General features: G+C 40.8%; 1 protein-coding gene across 1 annotated transcript; it reads left to right on the top strand.

Annotated features, from left to right (window-relative positions):
• Positions 1–578: 578 nt before the first annotated feature.
• LOC133870650 (uncharacterized) lies at positions 579–27,179 on the top strand. The gene is made up of 28 exons (XM_062307814.1): positions 579–952; positions 1,312–1,396; positions 2,116–2,191; positions 2,916–2,980; positions 3,077–3,121; positions 3,231–3,331; positions 3,416–3,557; positions 4,148–4,209; positions 4,288–4,361; positions 4,449–4,519; positions 15,955–16,042; positions 16,139–16,211; positions 16,314–16,409; positions 16,586–16,691; positions 17,303–17,396; positions 17,491–17,574; positions 17,655–17,811; positions 18,032–18,222; positions 18,994–19,038; positions 19,571–19,599; positions 19,690–19,811; positions 20,045–20,092; positions 23,019–23,143; positions 23,252–23,544; positions 24,373–25,306; positions 25,467–25,538; positions 26,384–26,500; positions 26,586–27,179. The coding sequence occupies exons 1-28, from the start codon at positions 595–597 to the stop codon at positions 26,628–26,630; spliced, it is 3,798 nt and encodes a 1,265-aa protein (XP_062163798.1). The 5' UTR covers positions 579–594; the 3' UTR covers positions 26,631–27,179.
• Positions 27,180–27,222: the final 43 nt, after the last annotated feature.

The following is a 27,222-nucleotide window of genomic DNA, read 5'->3' as shown; positions in this document are numbered from 1 at the left end:
CTTGTCAATTGTATGAGAGGTCACTTGTCACAATTATAAGCTCTTATCTTATTAATTCCCTTATATATATATATATGACATTCTCATTTTACTTGGTTGACGTGTTACCGTGATACTGTAGGAGACTAGGAGTGTCAACTAGCTATTCTTTTTGAACACGTGACACTATCATAATTGGAAAATGTTAAATTTACAACACCAATACAACAACCACACAACAACCACACAATAACCCCTCATATGAGGGTGAACCCCACACACTGGAGCCCACCCTCATGTAAGGGGTTGTTGTATGGTTGTTGTAATGGTGTTGTGTATGAATCAAACCCCATCACAATTTACCAACAGTTTAACTGCGAGATCAAGGACCAAAGCAGTGTAGAAGGACTTAAAAAAAAAAAAAAAAAAGAAAAAAAAAAAAAAGAAAAAAAAGAAGAAAAGTAGCGGTGTAGAAAGGAATTTACCGCCTTTATCAAATCTCACAAATCCGAATTCCCGCCAAAACACTCCAAAACCTCCCAAAACGTTCAGTCAGATAAACAATCCCGCTGACAAGCCATCTTCTTCTAAAGATCTTCTTCAGAACACCCAGAAATGGTCTCTGCAACTCTAGGACCAAACCCTAACCCGAAAACCCCCAAAAATGTGTACCACATCGGAGGCATCCAAGTGGAGTTCCCGTACCGGCCGTACGGGTCGCAGCTCGCGTTCATGGGCCGGGTCATATCGACCCTGGATCGCGCCCAGAGAGAGGGCCGCTGCCACGCGCTGCTCGAGTCCCCGACCGGCACCGGGAAATCGCTCTCGCTTCTGTGCTCGACCCTCGCTTGGCAGCAGAACTGTAAGTCGAAGAATCGGTGTGCAAATCCTTCTCACTCGAAGCCTGCTCCGGAGGCGATGACCGATCCTCTGGCTTACGGCGGCGGATTTGTTCCAGAAGTGGAGCCTTCTGGTAAAGGAAGTATTTAAATATTGATTTAAATCCTAATGCATTAATCTCGGTTCTTTATTGGGCAATTACAGTTAAACTTATAGTGTATATTTTAGGGTTTCGAAGAAAGTGAGAAATAAGTCAATAATTTAAAACCTAAAGCGTTAATCTTTGGATCTAGGTTTGGTTATTTCATAATCATAGGAAAACAACATAGAGAAGTCTGCATTATGAATTTTGGTAACAGGGGTTTCTGATTGACGAAGTTTGATAAATGTAGTCAAATTTTTGGGATGGCCAGACAATTCCTTAATCAATGTTTCCATTTCACCATTTGGTCCACCACGCTTCTGACATTGCAGTTTTTATTGGTAATCCAGGGCCAGAAAATTTGGAGCCAGCTCAATCTGCAGCAAACAACAAGAATCAAAAGAAAAAGGCAACACCAACCATATATTATGCATCGTAAAGTTTTATCCTAATCTCATAGCAATTGGGAGCTTCTATTTCTTTGTTTGTGTTGATTGTTTAGTTAGGTAATATGTTGTGGAAAGTTGTGATTTTAGATAGACATAGACTATTGGTTTATAAAGTATGCATGAATGTTTTAGCAGCTCACATAAGCACTGGACGGCTCTCTTCATAAAGCCATATGTTTAGTGAGAACAAAATATCTTAATATTTATTTATATACACCGAAATGTAATAGTTATAAAGTTCATGTTAAAAAACTGCAGTTTATGCCATTAGAAGCATTGTAGTTTTCAACTAGAATTCCATATATTAGGGTGCTCAATTAGTTATTTAGTAGTAATGTTTTGTTTCTGACACTTTTGCACTTCGATGTCAAGATAAGGATTGCCTATTTCTCATGTAAAGTTATAGTTAAAAAAATTTCATATTACAACTGATTCCTTATCTTCTGAATTTCTAATTTGAAATTGTTTGTGAGTTGATGCCAATTTTTTCTTCTGATCATTATTTGAAATAATTTGAGTTGAAACTAAGAATTATAAAGAATTTCAGTCATGTGATGTCAATCATTTTTGTAGTTTCCATAGAATTACTTGAGAAGTTTGACGGAAGATTTTACGAGCTCCCAAGAATCAAGACATTGATATTTTGTGTTGTCAAATGTCGAAGTCATTTCTTAAATGGTTATCAACTATTTTCTGTATTTTAAGGAGGACGCATTCACAAATTTCTCAAGTGATTCGTGAATACCGGAAAACTGCTTATCGAGTGCCAATGGCGGTTTTGGTATGTTTACCTATTCCTTGTCATTTCATGTTTTACAACTTCCTAGGAATTGTACAACGGGAATTTTTGTTAGCCCTCCTGGTAGCTTGTTGTCATCCCAATTTGGAGGGCATGTTTAACGATGCACACTAATGGTTAGCATGTTATATGGATGTTTCCCATGCCTCGCCTCTTCCATGCATTTTTGTAGATAGGTCCTTGCATTTAGCAACTAAATAGGTATTTTTATTGCTTAACATATGTTGGACCATTCGGATTTGTCCAATTTTCTTGCTTTATAGGTCATCGCAGCATAGAGTGCTTGTCTCCTCTCCTTTTATTATCCATATTGCAGCCAAGTGTAATTAACAGTAAAGGTGAAAATAATTCCTAATCATTTAATCATGAAACAAGATGTGTTTTTCATTGGTACAGTTGTTGAGTGAGCATTTATAAAGGAATCTTTTTTACTGCAAGAAAATTTCTCAATGGTTATTAAGTTATTATTGGATATGTGGGTGGAATTTGCACTCTTCTACTCCATGAGGAGGTATATAGCTGTTTGAACAGGAACCTTTTAAAATAATGCCTTTTTCTTGTATTCTTGCTTTTGAATAATGTTCTGTTCTTGTGTTTTTTCTTTCCTTGTTCAAGCTTATAGTGATTGCATACAAATTCTCTCTCTCTCTCTCTCTCTCTCTCTCTCTCTCTCTCTCTCTCTCTCTCTCTCTCTCTCTCCTTCCAGGCATCACGGAAGCATTACTGCACAAACAAGCATGTACGCGGGAAAGAGAATATTGATGAAGAATGGTGCACTTCTGACACCTATGGCTTTTCTGTCCTTTTGTTTTATAAAGAATATTCCTTTCATGTTTCATAGCTGAAAATGGTTTTGGAAATTTCCAGCAAGTTGCTTTTGAGTAATCGAGAAGTAGGATGCCCAGAATTTAAGTGAGTTATATCTCTTGTCCTATATGCTCTGTTAATCTTGGTTATCTTTGTTTACACTATGATGTATTGAGTGACAGTAATAGCAATCATATGTTTTTATTGCCAACAGAAATGTACATAAAATCAAAGGTCATCCATCCCTTCAGAAAGGAGGTTGCCATGAGGCCCATGATATAGAAGATCTTGTAAAAGTTGGACAAGTTGTGAAAGGTTTGTTTCTTTTATATTTTTTTTTTCTGAGGCCCTGTGTCATGGTGCTGCAAACATAATCTTACAACAATTTTCTTCCTTTAGGTTGCTCATATTATGCAGCACGTGCTATGGCAGACGATGCACAATTGGTTTTCTGCCCATACAGCTACATCATCAATCCAGTCATTCGTGGAGCTATGGAAGTAGATATTAAAGGAGCCATTGTGATTCTTGATGAAGCCCAGTATTTTTCACCATCTCATTTGATTAATTTTTACTTTTTTATAACCTTCTCTTTGATAAGTTTACAGTGTTTTACCTAGACTATTAATAAGATTTTTGATTGATAAGTGGTGAATTTCTGATTTGTGAAATGTCATCTTTCCTCGCTGGTTCTGGAAGCATATGCAAGATTGGATTTTTGATTAATTTTTGTAGAGTGCAAAGTAGGTTGCTCATTTTCAACTCTTTTTTTTTTTTTTTTTGCCTGATATATATGTACATGAATTTCATGAATGATTTACTGTGTTGGCACAACTTTTAGGAACAATTTCTGTTTAAAATTTATGCTGTTTTTGAAAGCACAATGTCGTTAATGCAATTTTATTTATTTAAGAACCAGAAATCTCCTTTTGGATCTCTGCAAAAATGATATATATGCTATAGTTAGGGGACATAATTAATTTTCTTCTTATAAGATGTATTGGAGTCAATTCTGTTTTTTTTAGAACATGTATTATAGGATTACCTGAATTAGTTAGTTATTAAGTTTGGATTTCTTTTTATTTTTCAGATCAGTTTATCTGCTTTTAAAGTCAGTTAACTTGTTTGCAGCAACATAGAAGATATTGCTCGAGATGCTGGCAGCGTGGATGTTGAAGAAGATGTTTTGCAAAGTAGGTTATGGAACCATTACCCCTTCTGTTTCATAATTTTTTAAGTTTGTTGCTTATAATTTGTGATACTTTTGAAAGAATTGCAGATGGAACTAGAGCAACTGTGTGTGGTTGATGTTTTAACTTATCAACCTTTATATGAAATGACACAGGTAATTGTTTCAAGCATACTGACAAAAGTTTGTTTAAAAAATTCTTGATGATTAAATGGTCTAAATGAGTGCTAGTAATGTTGTTAGGACCTTATTAATTGGATAGAGCGGAGGAAAAGTACATTAGAAAAGCGTGGATTTCAGCGTCATGTCTCCTGGTGAGTTAATTTGTTTTATGCTTCTATAAATCTTGATTTCTGAAATTGTTCATTTCAAGGTCTTCAAGTTTCTTCAAAATGCTTGTGATGTTGCGTAAGTCCTCTACAAGCTTAATGAGCCATGCTAATTCGGAGCATTCTATGTTTTGCCATAGAGGAGCAGTTTAATTAAAGAATTGATTGGCCCAAAAATTGTAGCATACTTGGTTTCTTTAAGAGATATATTCCATTTTTCTCTATTGAATTCTTTGGACTATTAGAGAAAGAACATTGCCATGGTCTCTTTAATATCATCTGAAGAATAAAATGTTGTTTATCACATGTCCTTCAGTTCAGATATAGGCTGCGAGGATGTTTGAATTTCATAATGCATCTTGGTCACACATAAATTAGCAATTTTGAGAGGTTGGAATGTGTCAAGATTAGTGTATTTCATCACATAATAGAGGCCCGTGATATATATTTGGCACTCACAATCCATGGCTATATATAGGAACAAATATAATATTTTGGAATATGGAGACCTTGCCATATGACATCTCATAGGGGACACGTCACCATAGCCTCATAGGGGCATCTTACCACCTTTTAGAATAGGGACACTTGTCCCATTCTTTCTAACATTCTCCCCCAAAACTGACGATCATATGAGCCACCTTGTAACAAATGAACTCTTGATGACAAAAAGACTTTGAAATAATCAAATTGTTCGAAAACCAAGAAGAATCAGCCAAACACACCACGCAACCGGCCAGAAAGCCACTGAATCATTAAAACGAATTGAACCAGCTGAAAAACTATCAGAACTGGCCGCAACGACACTAAAACCGGTCGAAATATCACCAAACTGGATGAAAAACAATATTAACTGGCCGAAATGTCAACAAACCGTATGAAAAACAATCAAAACAGGCCAAAACATCACCAAACTGAATCGACCGGAAAATGTTTGAACTGGCTAAAATCAACCTGCATCAGCCAAAACACGACTAAAACCGGTTGAAAAAGAACATAACCAGTCTAAATTGCTAAAAAATATCCGGTAAATATTGAACCGACTGGAATCTTGCCAGCAAATAAAGAATCCAACTGAAGCACATCAGAAAATACCAATGCCATTTGAAAGTTTATGGAAAACACCATCACCGGTTGAAAACTCCTTGGAAAATACCAACATCAGGCGAAACTTGTTGGGGAATACCATCACAGGTTAGTAAATCGCCTAAAAACCACTAGAACCAGCAGAAACACGCCATAGAATCATTGTAACTAGCTGAAACTTGTAGAAATCAGATGTAGTGACCGGGTGGATTCATATTTGAATTGAGTATAGGCTTGATTTGGGTGAATAAGATTTGGGTATTGTTAGGGAAATTTATAAAAAAAAACTTTTGGTGACCCCGGACAAGCGCAGAGCCCAACGGCTATAACAGGGAAAGTCCGGAGAGGAAAGGAGGAGCAGTGAAACATTAAATGAAGGCTTTAATGGGGATATCACTTCATAAAAAGCAGTGATCCAGCTGGTCAAAGACAACCGCCGCCATCCAGAAAAGCACGAACTGCAGCGTGAGATGACCATCTGAGACCGTCGAAGGGAATTAATGGGGAAAAGATGAGCATCTCAGAGTAATAAATAGCAGTACGGACTAAGAAGGAAAGGGGATAAGAAGTAACAAACAGAAGGGAGAAAGTAGAGAGAAAAAAACACTCCCAGGTTCTCTGATCTAAGAGATTTTCCACCCTCCATCTTTGAATCCATACTAATTTGACTGTCGGAGGGGGCTCGGCCGGAAACCCCTCCGGTCCTTTTGTTTTGCAGGGTGCGGAGAAAATCGTTCCAAGGTTTTTCGCTCTAATCAACTCGGAGTCCGGAGACCAGTCAGGAGCTGACACGTGTCACATTCGAAATTTGACATTAACACTTTGGCGTCGTCTGTGGGAACGACGTGGTCGCGTGTTCCCGCCAACACAAGCGTGTTTAACACCTCTCATGGTGAGTACGCGGTTAACTCGAAGAAGTATGACTGAAGAGAATATGCGTGAAGAAGCAGGGGCCTCACATGACCCCCAGGCAGAGATAGCCCGCCTGAACGAAAAGGTAGCACGACTCGAGAGGGAGTTGCAGGAACGAGACCGCACGGAACGGCAGGAAATTCAAGAAGAAATGCCGCAGGGCGACCGGAGGAACCTCGAGCGTGATATTGGGCATCCGGAAGGAGCAGTTGGGGATGAGAGTGAGGCTGATAGTGATGTTGAGCTTGCTAACCTTACGAAGGAGGGTGAAAAGGTGAAAAAGAAGTGGGTAGAGAAGTTGGCTAAATTAGAGCAGCAATGTGATTATTTGATGGGTTCCGCTCAAACGGGAGTAAAGGGAAAAGCTTTGTTGACCGACAGTTTATTTTCTACCGCTGTGTCCCCTTTTACTGAACGTATCATGTCGTGCCAACTCCCAAGCAAGTTCAAAATGCCTGAAATACCAGTGTATACGGGATTGGGGGACCCCATCGAGCACTTGGCGAGTTTTCGTGCGCATGTGGCGCTGTACGCTACGCCGGATGAGGTCGCATGTCGAGCTTTTCCCCTTACTCTGGCGGGGAGAGCCAGGGAATGGTTCAGGACCTTGCCACCCTGCTCGATCGCGAATTTCGAAAGCCTTGCTAAAAAGTTCGCGTCTCAATTTATGGCTGGCATTGTCCGTAAGAAGCCTGCTCAATAGTTGATGACCATCAAGCAGGGCCCTCAGGAGTCATTAAGAAGTTATTTGCTCCGCTTCAACTAGGAGAGGTTGGCCGCCGAAAGCCAAAACGAGCAATTTATTCACTGTGCCATCTACCAAGGTATAAGAGAATGGCCTGGCGGATGCCCTTTCGCATATCGGCTCGGGTACAGACCCGGCAGTAACCGTACGAGGCTACAAGATTTTGGTTAAAGCCTGCCCAACGATATCGGCGGATGCAGAAGTGATGCAGCTAAACGAAGCAGAGCCTGAATGGGGAACAGAAATCGTGCGATACTTGAAGACGGGAGAACTTCCCCCTGAGAAGGCGGAAGCGCAGAAAGTCATCCGGAATGTGGCTCGCTATGTCCTAGTCGGGGGGATACTTTATAGACGAGGATACTCTCTGCCCCTGTTGAAGTGTTTGCCGAATGAAGACGCAAACTATGTTTTGAGAGAAGTACATCACGGTGTGTGTGGGAACCATTCAGGAGCGAAGGCGTTGGCAAACAAGATTGTAAGGGCAGGATATTATTGGCCGACAATGATCAAAGATGCGAAGGAAATGGTGAAAGTGTGTGACACATGCCAGAGATTCACCCGCTTGACGAACAGCCCCCCAGAATATCTTCATTCAATTACCTCGCCATGGCCGTTTGCAAAATGGGGAGTTGACATCGTCGGACCCATGCCGCCAGGCAAGGGTAATCGAAAGTTTATTGTGGTTGCGGTCGACTACTTCACCAAATGGGCCGAAGCTGAGTCATTGGCCGCAATAACAACGGAAAATGTTATAAAGTTCCTCTGGAAGTCCGTGATATGCAGATTCGGTATCCCATATGCCATGGTGACCGACAATGGAAAGCAATTTGATTGTTATCGTTTCTGAGAATGGTGTGCCGATCTGGGCATAAGAAAAAGTTTTTCGACCCCCGTATTCCCTAAATCCAATGGCCAAGTTGAGGCCACCAACAAGACGCTGGTCCAAATATTAAAGAAGAAGCTCGGCCCCAAGAAAGGAGCCTGGGTCGAATATCTCCCCGAAGTGCTCTGGTCCTATCGAACTACTGTTAAAATTGCTACAGGGGAGACCCCTTTCGCTTTAACTTATGGAATGGAAGCAGTAGTCCCTGTGGAAGTGGGGTCACCGAGCTTCAGGGTAGCACACTATAATCCGGGGTTGAACGAAGATGGGATAAATCTGCATTTGGACTTGCTGCAGGAAAGGCGCGAAGATGCCCGTGCAACGTCTGCAGCATATCAGAGCCGAGTAGCTAAATATTATGATAAGAAGGTGAAGCCTCGGTCATTCGGGGTTGGTGACTGGGTCCTACGGAAGGTAAACCTAATGACTAAAGAGCCGACTGACGGGAAACTAGGCCCAAAATGGGAGGGGCCGTACCGGATAGTCAGTTCCAGCAAGAATGGGGCCTACTGCCTGACCACAGGACAAGGGAAAACAGTGCCGAGGGCCTGGAATGTAGATCATCTTAAAAAGTATTATTTTTAAAACTCTGTGTCCCCGTAAAGTAATTATTCTATTTCGGCGGAAGTAAAGGCAATCATATGAATGTCCGATCTCGGACTTGACCCCCCTAGTTTCGGACAGGGGGGTGGAAAGGAGCCCGCCCTTAATAGGGGAATAACGGGAGGATGTCCGATTTCGGACTTGGCCCCCCTGGTTTCGGACAGGGGGTGGAAAGGAGCCCGCCCTTAATAGGGGAATAATGGGAGGATATCCGGTCTCGGACTAGGCACCCCCCTAGTTTCAGACAGGGGGGTGGAAAGGAGCCCGCCCCTAAATAGGGAACTAGCGGCAGAACGTCCGACCACTTGGTTTGAATGGAGTGGACTCACCCCTTTCCAGTAACAAATCCCTCCGTCCCCTTTCATCGGGAACGCACAGATTTAGGGGGGAAGAGTAAGGGTAGGTAACCCCACTCCTTGTAGTGTTCGTGCACTTTTATTTGGTTGCGATAGTTAAAGGTGAAAGTGCTCGAGAATAACAGAAGAATAACCTTTAAAGGAAATATTTTGAGACAGAAAAAGAACATGCTTATTGACAGAATACACAGTTACACGTTGCAAAATATTTTAGCCTGGCGTACATGAAGGCAAGTCGTACGCCCACCGGTCATCGGCCTCGTGCCTTTGAACAGCTGGGTTCCCGTCTGTCTGGCGGTGTGCCCAATGCAAAGTTGGAGATTGGTGGCGGAGTCAGACGATGGGGTCCACTGGATGCCAAGGCCGACGACGAGGCGGCAGTGGTTTAATAGAATTTGAACTTCAATGATTTGTATTGATGTGTAGTAACGTATATATAGAGAAAATAGTTACATGATCTTTTGATCAGTTAAGAAAACCTATCTAAAGTTTGAATTTCAAACATAAACCTTATCTAGCTTATCTAGAGTTTGAACAGAATTCAAACTCTCTATTTTAAATATACATAATCCTATCTATTAGTTAGGAGTCTACACTAGAGAGGAGTCTTCACTTGAACTTGAACGAGATTCTGCGGATGCTGAGGTGGCAGCAGTGATATGTTTTACATGGTTGACAAGCAGTGGAATATCTCCGGCGTAAAGCCGGAGATCGCGCCTCCCTTACTCGATAAAGCCGAAGATCGCGCCTCCAGGTGGGTCAAGGTGCTTGAATTGGGGACTAAAGCGCGAAAATAGGGCGCTCTTAGCTCCATGCCTAAGTGCTGGAATCGCAAGAGCATCGCGACCCCAGACCCGAGAAGGCAAGTGTTAGAACTTGAAACGAAAATATGATGGTCAGGGGAGGTCTGGGAACACATATATATACACGCAAAGTTGTTTAATGCGTTCGCGATTCCCGCGATGGCAGGTATACCTAATGCTAAAAAGCTGGATTGGAAATGAATTTGGGCCGGTAGCCATTAATGGGTAAGGCCAGATGAGATGGTTATTAATGGCGGCAATAAATGAAACATACGGATCCCCTTTTCATTGAAAAATGATAAAGTAAAGCAATACATTGACATTTTCAAACAATACATTGATATTTTCAAAAAAGAAAGAAAAAAGTTATCAGGGGTTGCCGGGGGCGCAGCTGGAGGAAGGAGCCCCTTCTCCTCCCGGGTGGGTGTCCCCTCTCTCCGGAGACGGTGCCGCTCCGGACGTAGAGGAAGTGGACCCTGACTCTGAGTTTCCTGCGGGAGCGGGTGCAGAGGTTTTCGGACTTCAGTCGGTTACGTGAGGGAACTGGTCGACTCCTAGCTTGGCCATGGTCTCCAAGGCCTCGTCCGGAATCTGGATGGTACTAATGTCGAGATCCTTGAAGGACTCGTCACCGAGAGGGGCACTTCTGGCGACACCTCTGTAGTGTTCGAAACCCCAATTGAAGCCCACGGCCCATGATGCGTCTCGGAGCTCCGGAACCCGAGAGAGCTCCCTTGTGAGCTCAACCACTTGTAGATGAAACTCTTCTATTCTCTCCACCGCTTCTCTCCTTTCCTCGAACGCACTGATCTGAAGGTCGAGAGCTTGCTTTTTATCAGCGATGGCCTGTTCGAGCTCCGACTTAACCCGGTCCCTAGCGGTAAGTGCTATGCCCTTCTCGGACAACGCTTGATCCCTTTCCCCAGCAAGCTTCTCCTTGTCGAGCAGGGCTCGGTCTTTGGCCGCCTGGGTTGATTGCAGTTCGGATTTCAACGCCGAATTTTCGGCTTGCAGGGACTGGATGGCCGCCCGCAAAGAGCCGGAAGATTGAAGCTCGACCTCTAGTGTAGCCTCAAGTTTGGCCTTCTCGGAAAGTGCGTCCTTTAGGCGAGCTTGGGATGCGGATAGGTTGCTCTCTAGGGCCTCCATGTTGTTGACCATTCTCTCGCAGCTGCTCAGGGTGCTCTGTAGCGTGCTTTCTCGGAGCTCAGATAATTTTTGAAGTCTTAGCCGATGCTTCTCGGACTCAGCCAAAGCCCTCCTTTGCCCCCTGGACTCCTCTTCCAACTCCTTTACGCGAACCTCTAATGACCGAATGGATTCGCGTTGGTCTTGCTCGGGGTTGCGAAGACTCCTCCAAGATGTGGCAACGTCCACGGCGAACTAAACAAGAATATGGCGTCGGCACGTGAATGGAAATGGGAGATAAAGTAAAGCCCAAGTAAAGATTGTCAGAACCACGTACCTGAAGGATCTTTTCGGTAAGCTGTTCGGCGTAGCCTTCCATTGGGAGCTGCCCGAACTGGGGACTATAGTCCGGAGTGACCAGGGAGCTCAGAGCTTCCAAAGGACATCCCGCCAGCCCGTCGGTTCGGAAGTCCTGCCGTCGCCCGGAAGCAGCAGGGGCGGCTGGAAGAACGGAGGTTGAAGCTTGGGGGACCGCGTGGACCGGAACCGGGGCCGGGGACTCGGGCCTGATGGATGAAGCAAGTGACGGCGAGACCTGTTCGAGTGCCTCCCTTTCGGAGGCCACTTCTTCTTGTAATTTATTAAACTCCTGAGAGAAGGTGTCCGGCTCTTCCCTCAGTGGTGAGTGAGTTGGTGATCCACTGAGAGGAACTTCGCCCCCCACAACGACATCAACTCCGGAGGTCGGTTCGGCTTCCGGACAAGCAACGGGATCGACTGGAGGGGACACCGGCGTGGTAGGCGCAGGAAGGGACGTAGTGGTCGGAGGGTTATGGCTGCTCGGGGGAGCGTAAACCTTGGCCATGGCTAAAATCCGGCCGACCATGAACCCGCTATCCCGTTGGGCTCGAAGTTTTTTGGACTCAGGACCCTCATCGGCCCCCGGAGCGACCCTCTTCTCTTTCTGCTGGATCAGGGGCACCTCACGTCGCATAACCGAGCCCTCTGCAGGTTGTGAAGGAAGGTTGGAATCAGTTGGAGAAACGGTAGAGCGCCCGGCCACTTCAATGGGAGCAGCAGCAGTGACCACGTCTTCGACGACATCCTCAAAAGAAATGGGGGGCGAGCGGGCGCTTAAGCCGGGGGAAGAGGGACCTGCCCGAGGGTCTCGAGGAAGGATCTCTATGGCTGGGGAAGAATTCCCCTCCTCTCCCTCGGACGAGGCCTCGGCTACTTCGTCGATCTCCCTCATAATAGAGTCGTCAGAACCGATTGATGAATCAGAAGACGGCCTGTCCGGAAGGGCCTTAGGAGCTCGGGAAGCCGGGGCCTGTGGTTGTTGAACCTTTGAGGCGCGTGTTCTCCGGGGAGACTGATCGGCCTGCCTCCCTGACGTACTCCCTTTTTGGGTGGCCTTCTTCGGAACCTTGCCCGAAATGGGCCTACTAGTCGTTACGGACCACCCAGCTATCGGGGCCCCCCGCTTGTCCGAGATTACTTTTTGCTCCGGGATTTGGTACCTGAAGCACTCGTTCAGGCTTTGAACTGAAACGAGATTTTCGTAGTCGATCGACGACTGGACTGCCCTGGCCGAAAAGGAGAGCATGGTGTTGACTTCTTTGACTTTAGCGATGCTCAGCGTGGGTAGGATCCGTAAGTCGTCGACCAGTGGCCTCCATTCTCTGGGCACCCGTTGGGAGTCCGGAATAACTGACTGGGAAGGGCATTCCCATTCCCCGGAGACCCGGAAAAACTGCTCTCTCCAACCTTTGTTGTTCCCGTACTTGCACTGATCGAGGTAGATGAATATCGGATCTTGGCGCACCCGCAATTCAACGGCCCCGTCCTTGAGTAGATGGACGGTATATGCTGAAGAACTGAGCGGCATCCATCTCAGTTCCGAGGACCTGCCGCCATAGGATAGACGACGCCACTACGTACCTCCAGCCATTCGGTGCTATCTGGCTGGGGGCTACCCCGAGGAACGCACACACCTCGCGAACAATCTTCGGAAATGGAAGTCGTACACCTGCCATGAGCATTCGCTCTGTCAGGGTAACTTCGCCACCGGCAATTCCCAGCGATCCGGGCTCTTGGAAGAAGACGTTGACGGACGGGTCGATGTCGTAGGCCCTCCGGAGGGTCGACTCCAACCGGTCTTCCGGCGGTACCAAGCGAACGGCCCCAGATCTGGTAGTCGGAGGTGGAACAATGGCCAAAGGAACGGGTTCACCGGAGGCATCCGCGTGGCCCCTAATTATTGAATCTCCTCTGCGAGTAATAGTCATACGGCGATCGAAAGAAGTAACGGAGAAATGAAGCTAAAGAAGAAGACGAAAACGGGATAAGCGATGGAAGGGATGACCGGAATCGAGATCAAAAGGAGATATTTATAATAAGGCTGACAGCCTCTGGAAGGTGAGAGGACGTGACTGTCTGACTGATGGCGGCGGGCGTCCATACTGTCAGCACAGTAACCGAAAAGGTACACTTCAGTCATTGAATAATTGCTTATTTTAGGAGCCTCACACTTAAAGGCTGAGTACAATTAACCAGCGCGAAAGCACCCCAACGGCCGTCCGTTTCGGGCGATCGAAATTCCCCATGGTAGAGGGGATGTAAATGCCCACTTTATAGCAGGACAGTGGACGGACGCATCGCTTCCTCATGCAAAGGGGGAGTGGGTACGATACCAGCGAGTAATTGGGATATCTAAGACCCATTACCCGAAATTGCAGCACTGAGGACCTAATCCTCAGAACCCAAGTGTCGAAGAAAGATCAATGTAAGGTCCGACCTCTAGATGTTTCAGAGAGCATCGCCGGAATTCCCGTCTCCTTATGAAAAAGGAGAGAGAATTCGGGGGGTAATTGTTAGGGAAATTTATAAAAAAAAACTTTTGGTGACCCCGGACAAGCGCAGAGCCCAACGGCTATAACAGGGAGAGTCCGGAGAGGAAAGGAGGAGCAGTGAAACATTAAATGAAGGCTTTAATGGGGGTATCACTTCATAAAAAGTAGTGATCCAGCTGGTCAAAGACAACCGCCGCCATCCAGAAAAGCACGAACTGCAGCGTGAGATGACCATCTGAGACCTTCGAAGGGAATTAATGGGGAAAAGATGAGCATCTCAGAGTAATAAATAGCAGTACGGACTAAGAAGGAAAGGGGATAAGAAGTAACAAACAGAAGGGAGAAAGTAGAGAGAAAAAAACACTCCCAGGTTCTCTGATCTAAGAGATTTTCCACCCTCCATCTTTGAATCCATACTAATTTGACCGTCGGAGGGGGCTCGGCCGGAAACCCCGCCGGTCCTTCTGTTTTGCAGGGTGCGGAGAAAATCGTTCCAAGGTTTTTCGCTCTAATCAACTCGGAGTCCGGAGACCAGTCAGGAGCTGACACGTGTCACATTCAAAATTTGACATTAACAGGTATAGATCGGGCTTTGAACTTGGTCGGAAAAGATTGGGCTGGCGTAAAGGTAAAACTGGAATAAAATAAACCTGAAATAGGAATAACCAAGCAAGGAGATATTCCTATTTCATAGTAGGGATAATGTGCACTAGTAAGCAAACAGGGACCTTTGTCTTTGAAGCAGGCCAGAGATTCACTGTCGGCAACCAGACGATGTCAACAACCGCCACAAGAACACTAACAGACCTCATTGAGGTAGAAATCTATGTAAAATCACCCCCAAGTGGACGACAACCACAGCCAACTACCGGCCACCACCTCGACCACCAAAGGTACTATTGACCACTCCTTTAGAGGTGGCCGACCACCACATACGATGCCACAAACAACATAAACGGCTGAAAACTCCACACAGTACCACGATCACAAGAAAACCACTGTCGACAATCACAACTGCTGAGTAGAGTTTTTTTTCTTTTTTCCATCTCTCACAGCCACTTACTAATATTGATGAGGTTGATGCATGAAATCGTCATTGACCTCCACACTGTTACAGACGGGGGGAAACAAGAAACAAAGAAGAAAATGGCAAAACAAGGGGAAACCAGACCTCTCTCTCTCTCTCTCTCTCTCTCAATTTTTAAGCTCTGATACTAAGATTAATGTATTTCACAAAATAGAGAGGCTCAGGATAAAGATTTGGCCCTTCCAATCCATTGAAATATAATATATTTGAAATATGGACGCCTTACCATATGACAACTCATTGGGGACACCTGACCATAGGACAACTTATCACCTTCTAGAATAGGGATACTTGTCCCTTTCTTTCTAACAATATTATAAGGTACATGGCAGATGAGGTGCAAGCTTTGATAAAATGTGGCTCAGTTACTAAATTTAAATGCCCAGGTTTTCCATTATCATGGTTTTCACTCTTGCTGCCTGAGGGGGTTATTGTTGGTTTATTGTAACATTTTGTTCTTGGTTCACCTGATTCTTGCTAACTTATGAACAAAATTCACTTTGCCATTTCTACCTTGTAAAACAGGAAATGCTTGCATACTTTTTAATTGTGCTTATTTAAGTATTTGCTTTTATGAATAAAAGCAACTTGTTTGCTTGTAAGAATTAGTCTTAAACTTAACTGCTAACCTTGAAATATCAGAATATTTTGCCAGGCAGCAACTTTTAAGCAGAATTCCACATGAAACATTTGTACCAAGTAGGTTAATATGCTACAAAAGAATGATAATTAGTTTTTTTCCCCCAAAATAGTGAGTAGATCATGTGACGTAATCCTTATAAAATTTTTCTTGTGAAAAATAGTCCATTTATCTTGTCTTCCTTTCACCATTGAAATTATGGGCACTGGGTTCAAGTAAGAGTGATCAGCATAAATGTTCCTTTTGAGATACCAATAGTAAAGAAAATGAAAGGGTATTTTAAGTATTGATTTGTTTATTTTTATTTTGTTAATATTTGTCATAGTTGGACTGGTGATAAGGCTTTAAGAGAGCTCCAAGAAGCTAATATTTCGCAACAGTGCTTTCCAATCTTGCTAGAATGTGCTGTAAAGGTATTTTCAGCATATGAATTTTTTTTTTTTATCAATTTTGTTTTGATTCTTATAATTTTCTGTTGAAACTTATTTATTTATTTATTTTTGTTTTAGGCAATCAAAGCTGCTTCAGATACAGATTCAGATGTAGCACATTTAAGTGGGCTGTCGGTGATGACCCTGGAAGGTACAAGCTTCATATTTTCATGTTTATGTATCCCTCAGCTTATCTATTGTCCATTGAAGCTTTTACTTTGGTGATTGACTTTTTTCTGATAATGTTACACAGGGTTATTCTCTTCTCTAACTTATTTTTTCTCGAGAAATGGGTGTCACATTTTTGATTATCAGCTTGCTTTACAGCGATATATTAAAAGAGATGCTGGTAAGTGGAGGCGATAATTCATAGATTTTTTGAAAGGTTAACTGTAAAATGATACAAAAGTTTGATAAAATAATTGGCTAATGCTGTAGTGGTTATTGTTTGTCTTAATCACTTTGCTGCTCTTATTGCCATGAAGAGCTTAAAGCAGTTTACCATTGGTTTTGTTATTGTATCAGGAAAACTTAGCAATTGGACACATACTTTAAGTTTGTGGTGCTTGAATCCAGCTGTTGTTTTTAGAGATATTGCTGATCTTTCTTTGTCAGTCGTATTAACATCAGGGTAAGCATACCGCTTCACCACACCTAGGCTGCTAACAGAACTTGTTAATTACTATTGCACAAAGTGGGTTATGCCGCTTATACAATTTGTTCACAACTTTTTGAGAAAGTATGTCCATCAACCAAATGAACTTTATAGTGGCTAAAATTACCTCATTTGGCCTATCGTGGTCATGTTCTTTCCAATAGGGTGATCTTAGTAATCGCATGTTTGGGTGAAATCTATCTTTCAAATACTGTTTTTTAGAAGTCAAATTCTATTAAGATTTTATCCAACTTTTTCTAATTTTGTCTCAGGTTTTCTCCATCCAAACATAATTTCAAAAAACAAATTCTCTCGGTATTCGCTATTTTTCAAAAAATTAAACATCCAAACGAGCCATTAATTTAGTTAGTGTAACCAATGTCATCCAAAAATTCACTTACCTTTTAGTCTCTCCCCAGAAACGTTGACATACATGATGTCTCATACTGTGCTAAAACCTGGGACCCCGGGGGGGGGGGGTTATATTTGATTGTGCTCTTGTTCAGTTTCTTGCAATTTACTCCATTTCCGTGCCCTAAAGTAGGATTTTCATTTTACAATATTGCTCACCTAGTTTGGTGATTTAGGACATTGTCACCAATGAATTCCTTTTCATCTGAGCTTGGAGTTCAGTTTGAAACTTGTCTGGAAGCTCCGCATGTAATTGATGTTGAATCACAGGTTCAAATAACATTTCTTTGTTTCTATAGTGTTCTTTGCTTCATTTTGGTTCACCAGTTGTTCTAGGTACAAGTTATCAACCTTGTCTCTGCAGGTATGGCCTGCTATAATCTCCACTGGTCCAGGTAACTATCCACTGAATGCAAGTTATAAAACAGCAGATGCATATGAATTTCAGGTACTTTTGCATGTTATTGATTTTTAATTTATGATGACATCTCCTCCCACCTGTGCATAAGTTATTGTTTTGTTGTGAAGGATGCACTTGGGAAATCTTTGGAGGAGATTTTTAAGATTGTTCCAGGTGGTTGTCTAGTCTTCTTCCCAAGTTATAAGCTGATGGAAAAACTATGCAATCGCTGGCATGAAACTGGTCAATGGTCACAGCTTTATGCAGAGAAGTCCCTTTTTGTTGGTAATACTTCCTTTTTTTCCCTCATGCTTTTTTATCTCATAATTTGCAAAATTCTTTGGAAATTTGTAATGACAAATGTTAAGTCCCTGTGTGCTCTCTTTAGTGTTGATGCTAAAGTTAGTTCATCTTACTTGGCATTTGTACTTGAGTTGATTTTTATTGTCCCTTATCAATACTTTTAGCTATATTGAGAATGCTTATTTCGCATTGGTTAGTGCAGAGCCAAGAGGAAGCCAGGATGAATTTGAGCTTGTTTTGAAAGGTTATTATGACTCAATTCACGAGGGCAATAAGCCTGCTTTTGGGAGAAAGCGACGGGCTAAGAAAATAAAACTTAGTCACTTCAGTGCAGCAGAGTCCCCAGAAAATTCAAAGAAAGGAGCTGCATTTCTTGCAGTTTGCCGAGGAAAGGTAGACTAATTATATTTTATTCTGACAGTAGCCTTTTATTTAAGTTATAGCTTCACTCTGGTAATAGGAGTCTTAAGCAATGGCTGGCATTGTCTTCCACCCCACAGAATTTCTTTTGGTTGGCACACCTGTTTTTGTATTGGTAATAACATGATAGTCTTGGGTCAATTTGATCGTCTGCTTCGTTTAATTACTGGCATAATATGTGTTTGGGGGCTATGATGCACATATTTACGCACAGAAATCAAAACCAGAATTTGAAATTACACATTTTATTAAATAAATTAAGAATGGTACTTCTAGAATGAATTAATGAGAAAAATAAAGACTTAGATAGGCTAGTATAGACCAAGAAGAATCCCGACCAGAATCAGATCAGTTTGCATGGGCTGAATGGGTTAGACTTGACCTGGTGTGTAGTTTGCAGTTAAACTGGAGTTTCAGCTGGAAGAGGTACTGGGAATGGTATTGTCAATAGTGGTCTAGTCGCTAGATGCCTTGGCAACCTTGCTCAATAGTGGAGTGGTATGTACTGAGGTACTACATGAAATTTAGATGTCGAGAGATAGGGTTTCATTGAAGAAGATTGGTTCCCGGGGATTCTGGTGCTGTTGTTCATAAAACATACTGACAACTTTTTCTATTTTCAATGACATAACGGGACCATGCCATTCTATCACTATAACGGACAAAGTGCAGTGTTATAAATAATAACTCAATACGTCCTGTTATTGAGTCTGCATATGCTCAATCATTAACTTATTCTTGCAGGTTTCAGAAGGAATTGACTTCTCAGATGATAATGCCCGGGTGGTTGTATCCTTTTTGCCCCTTTTGAAGCCTTATAGGCTAAATTTTCTAATTTTTGGGTAGTTGTCTATTGCCGCTTCAGCCCACAGGATATTTCTACTAGATAGTAGTGGAGAGCCATTAACTAATACTGAGAACCACCTAGAGGAAATACAATGAGCTATCCATGAGCACCATTTTCCCCCAAAGTCACACTTTCTCATCCAAAAGCCTTTGTATCTTTGGCCAGGCTTTTGTGTCCCCACTGTCGCTTAATTTTGTCGATTTTCTTGTTCGTTTTTCTCTTTCTAGTTTTGTGTTTCCTTTTGTATACTTCTGGTGTACTTTGGGGCGCCTTACGCTTTTAATAAGACTAATTATTACTTATAAAAAAAGAAGAAGATAGTAGTGGAAAAGACTAAACAACAGCTGTGGTTCAGTGTCTTTGTAAATAACTGCTTCTTTATTGAACTAAAAGCATTAATGTCATTAAGAAGCTTGTCTGCTGTTAGCTTTTATGATTGTAAGGATTGACGACGTATGTTCTTAACTATCTCAGATAATTGTTGGAATTCCTTTTCCCAACACGTAAGAGTTTTTTCCTTTCTTGAATGTTGTGCAGAAGAAGTATCCTATTATATAACCCATGATTTGCTGATTGATTGAACTTCTTATCAGAAATGATATTCAAGTTGCATTAAAGAAGAAATATAATGATACTCATAAATCATCCAAAAGCCTTTTAAGTGGGAATGAGTGGTACTGTCACCAAGCCTTCCGAGCTCTAAATCAAGCTGCAGGTATGCCCTGATAGGGTTCCACTTTGAATGTGCCTAACTGGCATTTGATATTTTTCTGCTGTTGAGGGGTATGAGGTGTTTTATTATTTTATTTAGCTATCATATTTTGCGTCACAATGCTCTTGTATAATAATGCAGATCTGATAATTATTACTCTTGTTGATAATTCAGTATGATGGTAACTGCCTTTTACTTTCTATTGGATGTTGCATAACTGCCTTTACTTTTTATAGGACGTTGCATACGGCATAGGTTTGATTATGGAGCCATCATCTTATTAGGTAATCGTTCTAAGCTTACCGATTTTGTTTTACTCTTACTTAGCTTCATTAATAATTTTCTCTACCCAGATTCTATACATCCTTGAAAAATTAGCTCCTAGAAATATTGGCTTTATTTGGTAATGCAACACCCCCAGCCCATTAGGGCTGGGTTTGTCTACTTGTTCTCACAAAGGCGCAAAGCATTATAAGGTTTACTAGAGCAACTAACTAAATGCTGAATAAAATGCATGTTCAGAAAATAGTGACAAATTTAAACATTAGTAAATGCATAAACATTTGGTCTAAACCATATTGAAAAGTCACTAAAGATGATTTTTGTGCTAGAGCACTAATTTAAAATAAACACGCGTTCAATGAGATGGTTTCTATTGCTCTCCTAAGTCCCCATCCCGGCTTCCTAAAGTATGCTTCTCTAGGTCTGAAAACAAAACATAGTAAAGGTGAGCGAGACAAGTTTAGTAAGAAAATCCCCAACTATAAATTCAGTTAAGTTAAATTCATTTTCTTTTTAAAATCGCATGAAATCATAAATACTGCTTCTCAACTTTTATGTACATATAAATATGAATTCATTTTCGTTCCAAATCATTTCCCGTTTCACTCCCTTAGAGCAAATTTATTTCGTTTAAACATATAGGTTTAAATACCCTTTCTTAAACTTTCTCTTATATGGCCATATACACAATTTCCCATGTGTATTGGAGTTGCGCGTAAATTGCGTAATCCTGAAGGACACCTTCTCACGCCCGCGGTTAGGGGTGAGTGAAGTTGGGCCATAAACCCAAGTTATAAAATAATGTGTTGTCACTAAAATCCGAGTTATAGTATTCCAACAATATGACAGCAGGACCTTTGCTGCTTAAAAAATTCATAATTAATTCACCTTAACTCCAAGTTGCTTCAATCCAATTTTGTAACTTTCCTGACTCGAAGTAATTTCCTTAATAAATTTGTAAAAACCCAGAGATAATTGACCATCTTAAGTTTTTGTCGAAATATTAGGCTTTTCTGCTGCACAACCGAAACACTCTAGATTCTCATTCCTTTTTAGAAAATTCATTTGACCCTACCCGAGCCTATAAAACCACCAAACAAATTCTGATCGATCCCTTAACCGTTAATAATAAGTCCACAAAATTTCCTGGCATAAATCCAACCAGATATCTCTCAAGAAATTCGAAAGTACTCACTGATCAATGTTCTCTGCCAACCCAATGATAGAATACTAATCATAACTTTGAAATTTCGAAACCCATATCAAACGACCTCCAACGATCATGAAATTTTACACACTTATTCTATTTGGTATCAAATAACATTATCCTGAATTTTGTGATTTTTTTGGCCAATGACCTCTGCCCTACACAAATTTTTTAATCTTCGTTGTTGTTGTCAACCCAGAAATTCAAGGTTTACAGCAGAACTCAATTTTGTTATCCTCTAAAACTATACCTAAAACTCACTCAAAAATTAATCCCTTCGAATCTTGAAAACCTAAGACATCATAGGACAAGATTACACTTTTGTTTGCTAAGACCAGTGTCCTATAAAATCCGAAATTCCTCTTATTATCTAGCCAGTGCAGGAATTGTGCAGTGTGTGTTGATACGTATGATCCACGTGTTCTAACTATTATCTTACCTTCTAAATGTAAGTAAAACGACCATATGCAATCCTTAGGGCATAAACTATCATGATGGGCATGTTTGAACATAAAATCAACAAACTTTTTGAAAGAGAAAGGAAGAGAGTTGAAATACTTACAAAGTGTGATTGAGAGAGAACTTGGAGTTCTTCTCGCAAAAGTTTATATGGTTGAATATGAAAGGAACGTTGTGGCTGTTCTGATGGGTATTCTAGCTTCTAGGTTTTCAATTGTTTAAGGGGATTTTGAGAGAACTTGAGGAGAAGTGAGAAAAAGTGAAACTTGCTGGAATAGAGTTTGTGAAAAAAATGAGAGGAGAATTCGTTTTGATGAGAGAACAAAACTGCCATTCAGTTGAGTAGTGGGCACTAGTTGTAAATGTGGGCTTAGAAGTTGGCTGGGATTTGGGGAGTTGGAAGTTAACTAGGAGGGAGGGAGGGAGCAGGTGGTGTTAGTTATGGTGCTGGAAGGGCAATGTCTATGAAAATACTTTTCTGTTTTTGATTTTTTATAAGTAAGAAGTCAAATTTACACTTGCTTGTGTTTTCTGAAAATAAACATGTTTAGGGTGCGTTTGAGATTGCGATTTCATAGACCAAAAGTGCTATTTTAAATCAAATCGCAGAAAATTAATCATTTGGAAATTGCGTTTTTAAAAAATTGCGATTTAAAAACTTAGAAAATTACTTTTTCAAATCGCAGGCAACGGGGCATTTTTTTAAAAATGCATAATTTTAAAGACTAACCTGCGATTTTAAAAGTCAAACTGAAGCGATTTTGCCAAACGCTTAACTATGTTTATAAAAATCACTTTTCAAATCGCACATTTTTAAATCGCTATTTTTAATCGTACTTTTTGGAATTGCAAACCCAACGGACCCTTAGTATTTATTTCTTTTTTTGATAAGTGACCCTTAGTATTTATTTCTTTGAAAACACAATCAAACAATTTTCTTAAGTGGATCCCACAAAAAACATTTTCTCAAATATGAACTCCACCAAAAATACTTCTCACCAGTATATTGCATCAAAACACTCTTTCAAGCAAAAGACAATAAACACTTTCAAAACCATTATTAAACATACCCATTATCTCTAGCCTGGTTCCATGTGTTCAACCAGGCTACTCACCTTCAACATGAAGCTTCTATAATTTTTTTTTTGTTATCTTGGCTAGCTCATGCTTAAATTCAGAATCTCTTCAACTTGTCATGCCAATTTATTCTCTTTTCCATCCAGTCACCTTTGACTTTGAAGGTATTTATTTTTTGCAAGCAGATGAGCGTTATCGGGAAGAAAGGAATAAGGCATACATATCAAAGTGGCTGAGGAAACCAATTAGACAATATGACAGCTTTGAAATTTCAATAGAGGGATTAAAATCTTTTTTCAAAGATGTCAAGGTCTCGTATATGTTGCCATTGTTGGTTCTTAAATACTCCATTTTCTTTTCCTTTCATGATTAAGTTGTTTGATGAGCTATGTATTTTAAGTGGTTAACTTGCTTGCAGGAAAGGATAGGGAAGAATACAGTAAATATTTTAAAGAATTTTGACATTAATGAGGAAAAGTCTGAAAGTATGATCATTATGGGTCAAAGTAAGGGGTTTAGAAGAAAGGAGAATCAGAAACTGAACAAGTCTGATCGAGAAGTAATTTCTGTGTCCAATTATGATGCTTCCCTTTCCCTACTGAAATCTCAAGGTGATGTAGAAGTTCAGGCATCTTTGAGAATGGATGAGGACACTAACAACTGTATAGAATATATTGATGACCCTGAATGCAGTTTTCAGAAAGAATTAAGGTAACTCTGGAATTCCATTGTTCATCATTTTATTAACTATGGTGTTCTAGATAATTGGACTGGCCATTGGTCTTCTGCTAAATGTTTTGTTAGCTGCTTCCTTCTGAAGTTTCTGGATCAAAATTTTGAGTTTCACTACTTATAAGATATGGGCAGTGGAGCAGGAAACTAGCCTCTGCGGTAAAAGAACCAGAAAGTGGTAATGGAACTGAAAGCGAAAAAGTAGAACATATTTAAGGGAGTATAATGTTATGTGATCTGTTTTAATTTTGTTAAATCACTAGTTATCGCAAAAGCGTAAGTTGATAGGAAGAGATGAATTTAATCATTTAATTTATATTTTAGCACTCCTATTCACATGTGGGCTTAAACTCTCTTTTAATAGGTGAGACGGACCCAACATGTAGAATTTTTAATTGAAATTTTGGGGGGGGGGGGGGGGATAGTGAATGAATAAGACAGGGTTCAAACTTAGAACTTATGCTCTGATATCATGTTAAATCACTTCTTATTTCAAAAGCTTAAGCTGATAGAAAGAGATAAATTTAATCATCTAATTTATATTCTACCAAATTTCTTCCTTGTTATGGCTGGATCATGTTAGCATAGTTCATACAATTATCCATTGTGTATAAAAATTATTGATCCATCAAGAGGAGTTTTAAATTTGTGTTTTCAGGCCGCTGACTTGCTTTTCATCATCTTCTATCTAAATTTCAGTCTTTTTAGTAATTAGCTTGATATTTACAAAATATCTTCCTGCCTGGTGTCATTATAATTATTCAGTTACAAGTCACCATGACATGGTAAAAGGCATTTTTTTTGCAGGTGCCCTGAGACTTTATCCATGACATTCTCCCATGAAGATCCAGAGGTATCTCTTGTCAAGGAAACCCCGTATATTACAGCTAGTCCAGGATCCTTCTCGAAGGATGATAATTCTAGTTCAACCATAATTGATGCTTCTACTGAGTTTCAAGATCAAGTATTGCCTAGTTCAATTTGTTTACCTAATCCAGAAAAAGCTCTTTCTGGAACTCAGTGTCCAGTAGTAGTTACTCCTGATAGGAATATCACTATGAACACCTACAGCCTTATGCCAGAAATGGAATCATCTTTGAATTTGAGCGTTAATTCTCATACTCAAAAAAGGAGAAAGTCCATGGGATCTCTGGTTATTGACCTTACACAAGATGAACAATCTGATGTCCCATGTGCTAAATCTCTTGCTTGTACTAGTTTAACGAGAAGCTCAATGGCCAACAGAGATGCAAATCGCAGAATTGAATTTGGTTTTGAGTCTAATTGTGCAGAGCAGAAATCCAAAAAGTCAAATGTTTCTCAATCTCACTCAGAGAATGACTATGTTGCTTCATGTGTGTCTTCTATTCCTGTTATGGAGAAAAGATTACAAATTTCTTGTTCCCACTGCAAAAGCCCATTGGGTCTTCCTGAGAACCATCTATTTGTAATGTGCTCGTTAACTTCCTCATCAAAAGTTCACCTAGCATCTCTTCTAAAAGAAAAATTAAAACATGATGTGGATACACCAAGCGTTCACGTTGTCATGACTGAAACTTCATCTGTTCATCCAGAACTCTGCACTAGAACTATTGAAAGTGCTCCATCACAGGGTATTTGGTGTGAAGAAGATGGATGTGTATTCAATACCATTTTCTGTCCTTTCTGCAGTGACCCCAACAATTTTCTTGGTGTGCAGATTATGGCAACTGACGCATCAAATGTTCAATTACTTAATAAGGTATCCCACTTTACTCAAACTCAGAGGACATTTTATTGTGCTTGAATCTTGCACTTGTTTGATGCTCCAGATTAATGGTACTTGTCTTTTATGCCATTTATCTTGATTTGTTAACTCTTCCCAGTAGAATTTTATTTTTTCTAACTAAAATCATGCACAGATATTGTTTTACCGTGAGCATTTGGAAATTAAGAATCTTGAAGCATCAAGGGAAAAGGTTTCAAATGAAAAGGTAAGTTTGTATCACATGATTTCTCAGTCATTTCCATAATGCTTATATGGGTTAATATTTGGCACAATGCTGAACAGAGAAATAAGGAGAAATTAAAGTAAGGAAGATAAGGAGAAATTGAAATCATTGACTGGTGTATGATGGTAGAAATAGGAAGGAAAGAATAAAAGTGACACCGACTATGAATTTGAAATCCACAAACTCCTGTATCAGGGGGTGTTTTGTCTTGCCCTGTAACTGATGGCTAAGTAGTGTATAGCCAGATGCTGGCTCCTAGAATGTTTGATGAGGAAAAAAAGGTTCCTCGGCTGTTTATTAGAATAGTGATGAAGATTTATTTCACTATTGTATCCAAGAAATATTTTGTTTCCTAAGTACATTGAACTATAAATGCCACAATCCCCTTGGAAAATAGGGTTGTACAGGAGGTGGTGATTAGCAGTTATTGCCTCTAACTGCTAATCGCACCGCTTTAGGTGGTTAGTAGATCTGAGTATCCGCCGGTTAGCAATTATTTATGCCCAAGCCACATTGCGGTAACCGCCTGTTAGGTATAGGCCTTTGGGCCTATTTTGGTGTTTTGAACCTATTTTTACGGCCTGTTTTAGATGGTTTTGAACCTATTGTAGTATGAAACGCTATACCAAAACGACGTCGTTTTGCTATACTATTTTTTTTAAAAAAATATATATATATATATTTAATATATATTACATATAAGGGTAGGCCACTAACCGCCTACCCTACCACCGTCCTAGGCAGTTAGCGGTTATTAACAGTTAATAATTGTCCGCCTGTACAATCTTATTAGAAAGGAAAAATAACATTTCTCAACATGATTGTAGAATTTGTTGCCGGTCAGAAGCTCAAGCATAGAGAAAATAGCCATCTTGGATTCCTTTGATAAATTCTCATACTCCCCAGAGCAGAACTCGGGAGGCTGGAGGACTACAAAATCAAAGGTTAAAAATTAATAGATATTTTAAGCTCTTGATTATGTGACATTTACATGGCTAGAAGCTACATTTTATTTTTGTAATTTTGCAGTTAAGACTACCGAAGAAAGACTTGCTTTCTAGTGCAAAGGGTTAATGCTGAAAGCATACAGGCCTTAGATGGAAATATGATTTTATTGCACATTATCAGATTGGGAAGATGTGCTTCTCCACCCAAGATGTTGCTTCTGGAACTTGACTTTCCAGTTTATGAGCGTCCACTGCTGGCTTGCTTGTGTAGCTTTTGGAAGCTGAGGCATTCGTTTACTGTGTAGTGTGTTTTCTGCTGCCCTGATTCTGTGGTTTTTTAAGTGGAACAACTGGTTACCTGCAGCAGCAGCAAAGTAGCAATCTTCCAATGTCCCTAGAGGGGAGGCTATTTGAGCTTACATTTCATGAGAAGTTGGAGCCAGTGGGATCGGATAAACTGTGGTGTTTCTGATTCTAATTTAAATACTTTTCAAGGTCTGAAATGGGCATGCTCCCCATCTCTGGTTATGGCATTAAATTTATGTTTAATGTGGCCTTTTGCTTGTATCAACAAAAAATAGTCTATTTCTTCCGAGGCATTGGTTTTGTAGCACTTTGTAATTAGTTTACAGTTTAAGATCTTCAATCGCAATGAAGATAAGAGATTGTAGTATCATTCCTATCACATGCAAGTAACGGTGAGGAAACCCAAGAAAAAG

The sequence above is a fragment of the Alnus glutinosa genome, chromosome 6, assembly GCF_958979055.1.
Source record: "Alnus glutinosa chromosome 6, dhAlnGlut1.1, whole genome shotgun sequence".
NCBI classification, from domain to species: Eukaryota; Viridiplantae; Streptophyta; class Magnoliopsida; order Fagales; family Betulaceae; genus Alnus; species Alnus glutinosa.
This window is presented reverse-complemented; position numbering and strand designations above follow the sequence as displayed.

What these genes read in the sequence shown, in the direction of transcription:
- LOC133870650 (XM_062307814.1), top strand. Translation starts at nt 595, where the DNA reads ATGGTCTCTGCAACTCTAGGACCAAACCCTAACCCGAAAACCCCCAAA. An exon ending in AGTTGGACAAGTTGTGAAAG is followed by an intron (nt 3,332 to 3,415) that starts GTTTGTTTCTTT and finishes TTCTTCCTTTAG; the next exon opens with GTTGCTCATATTATGCAGCA. An exon ending in ATGTTCAATTACTTAATAAG is followed by an intron (nt 25,307 to 25,466) that starts GTATCCCACTTT and finishes AATCATGCACAG; the next exon opens with ATATTGTTTTACCGTGAGCA.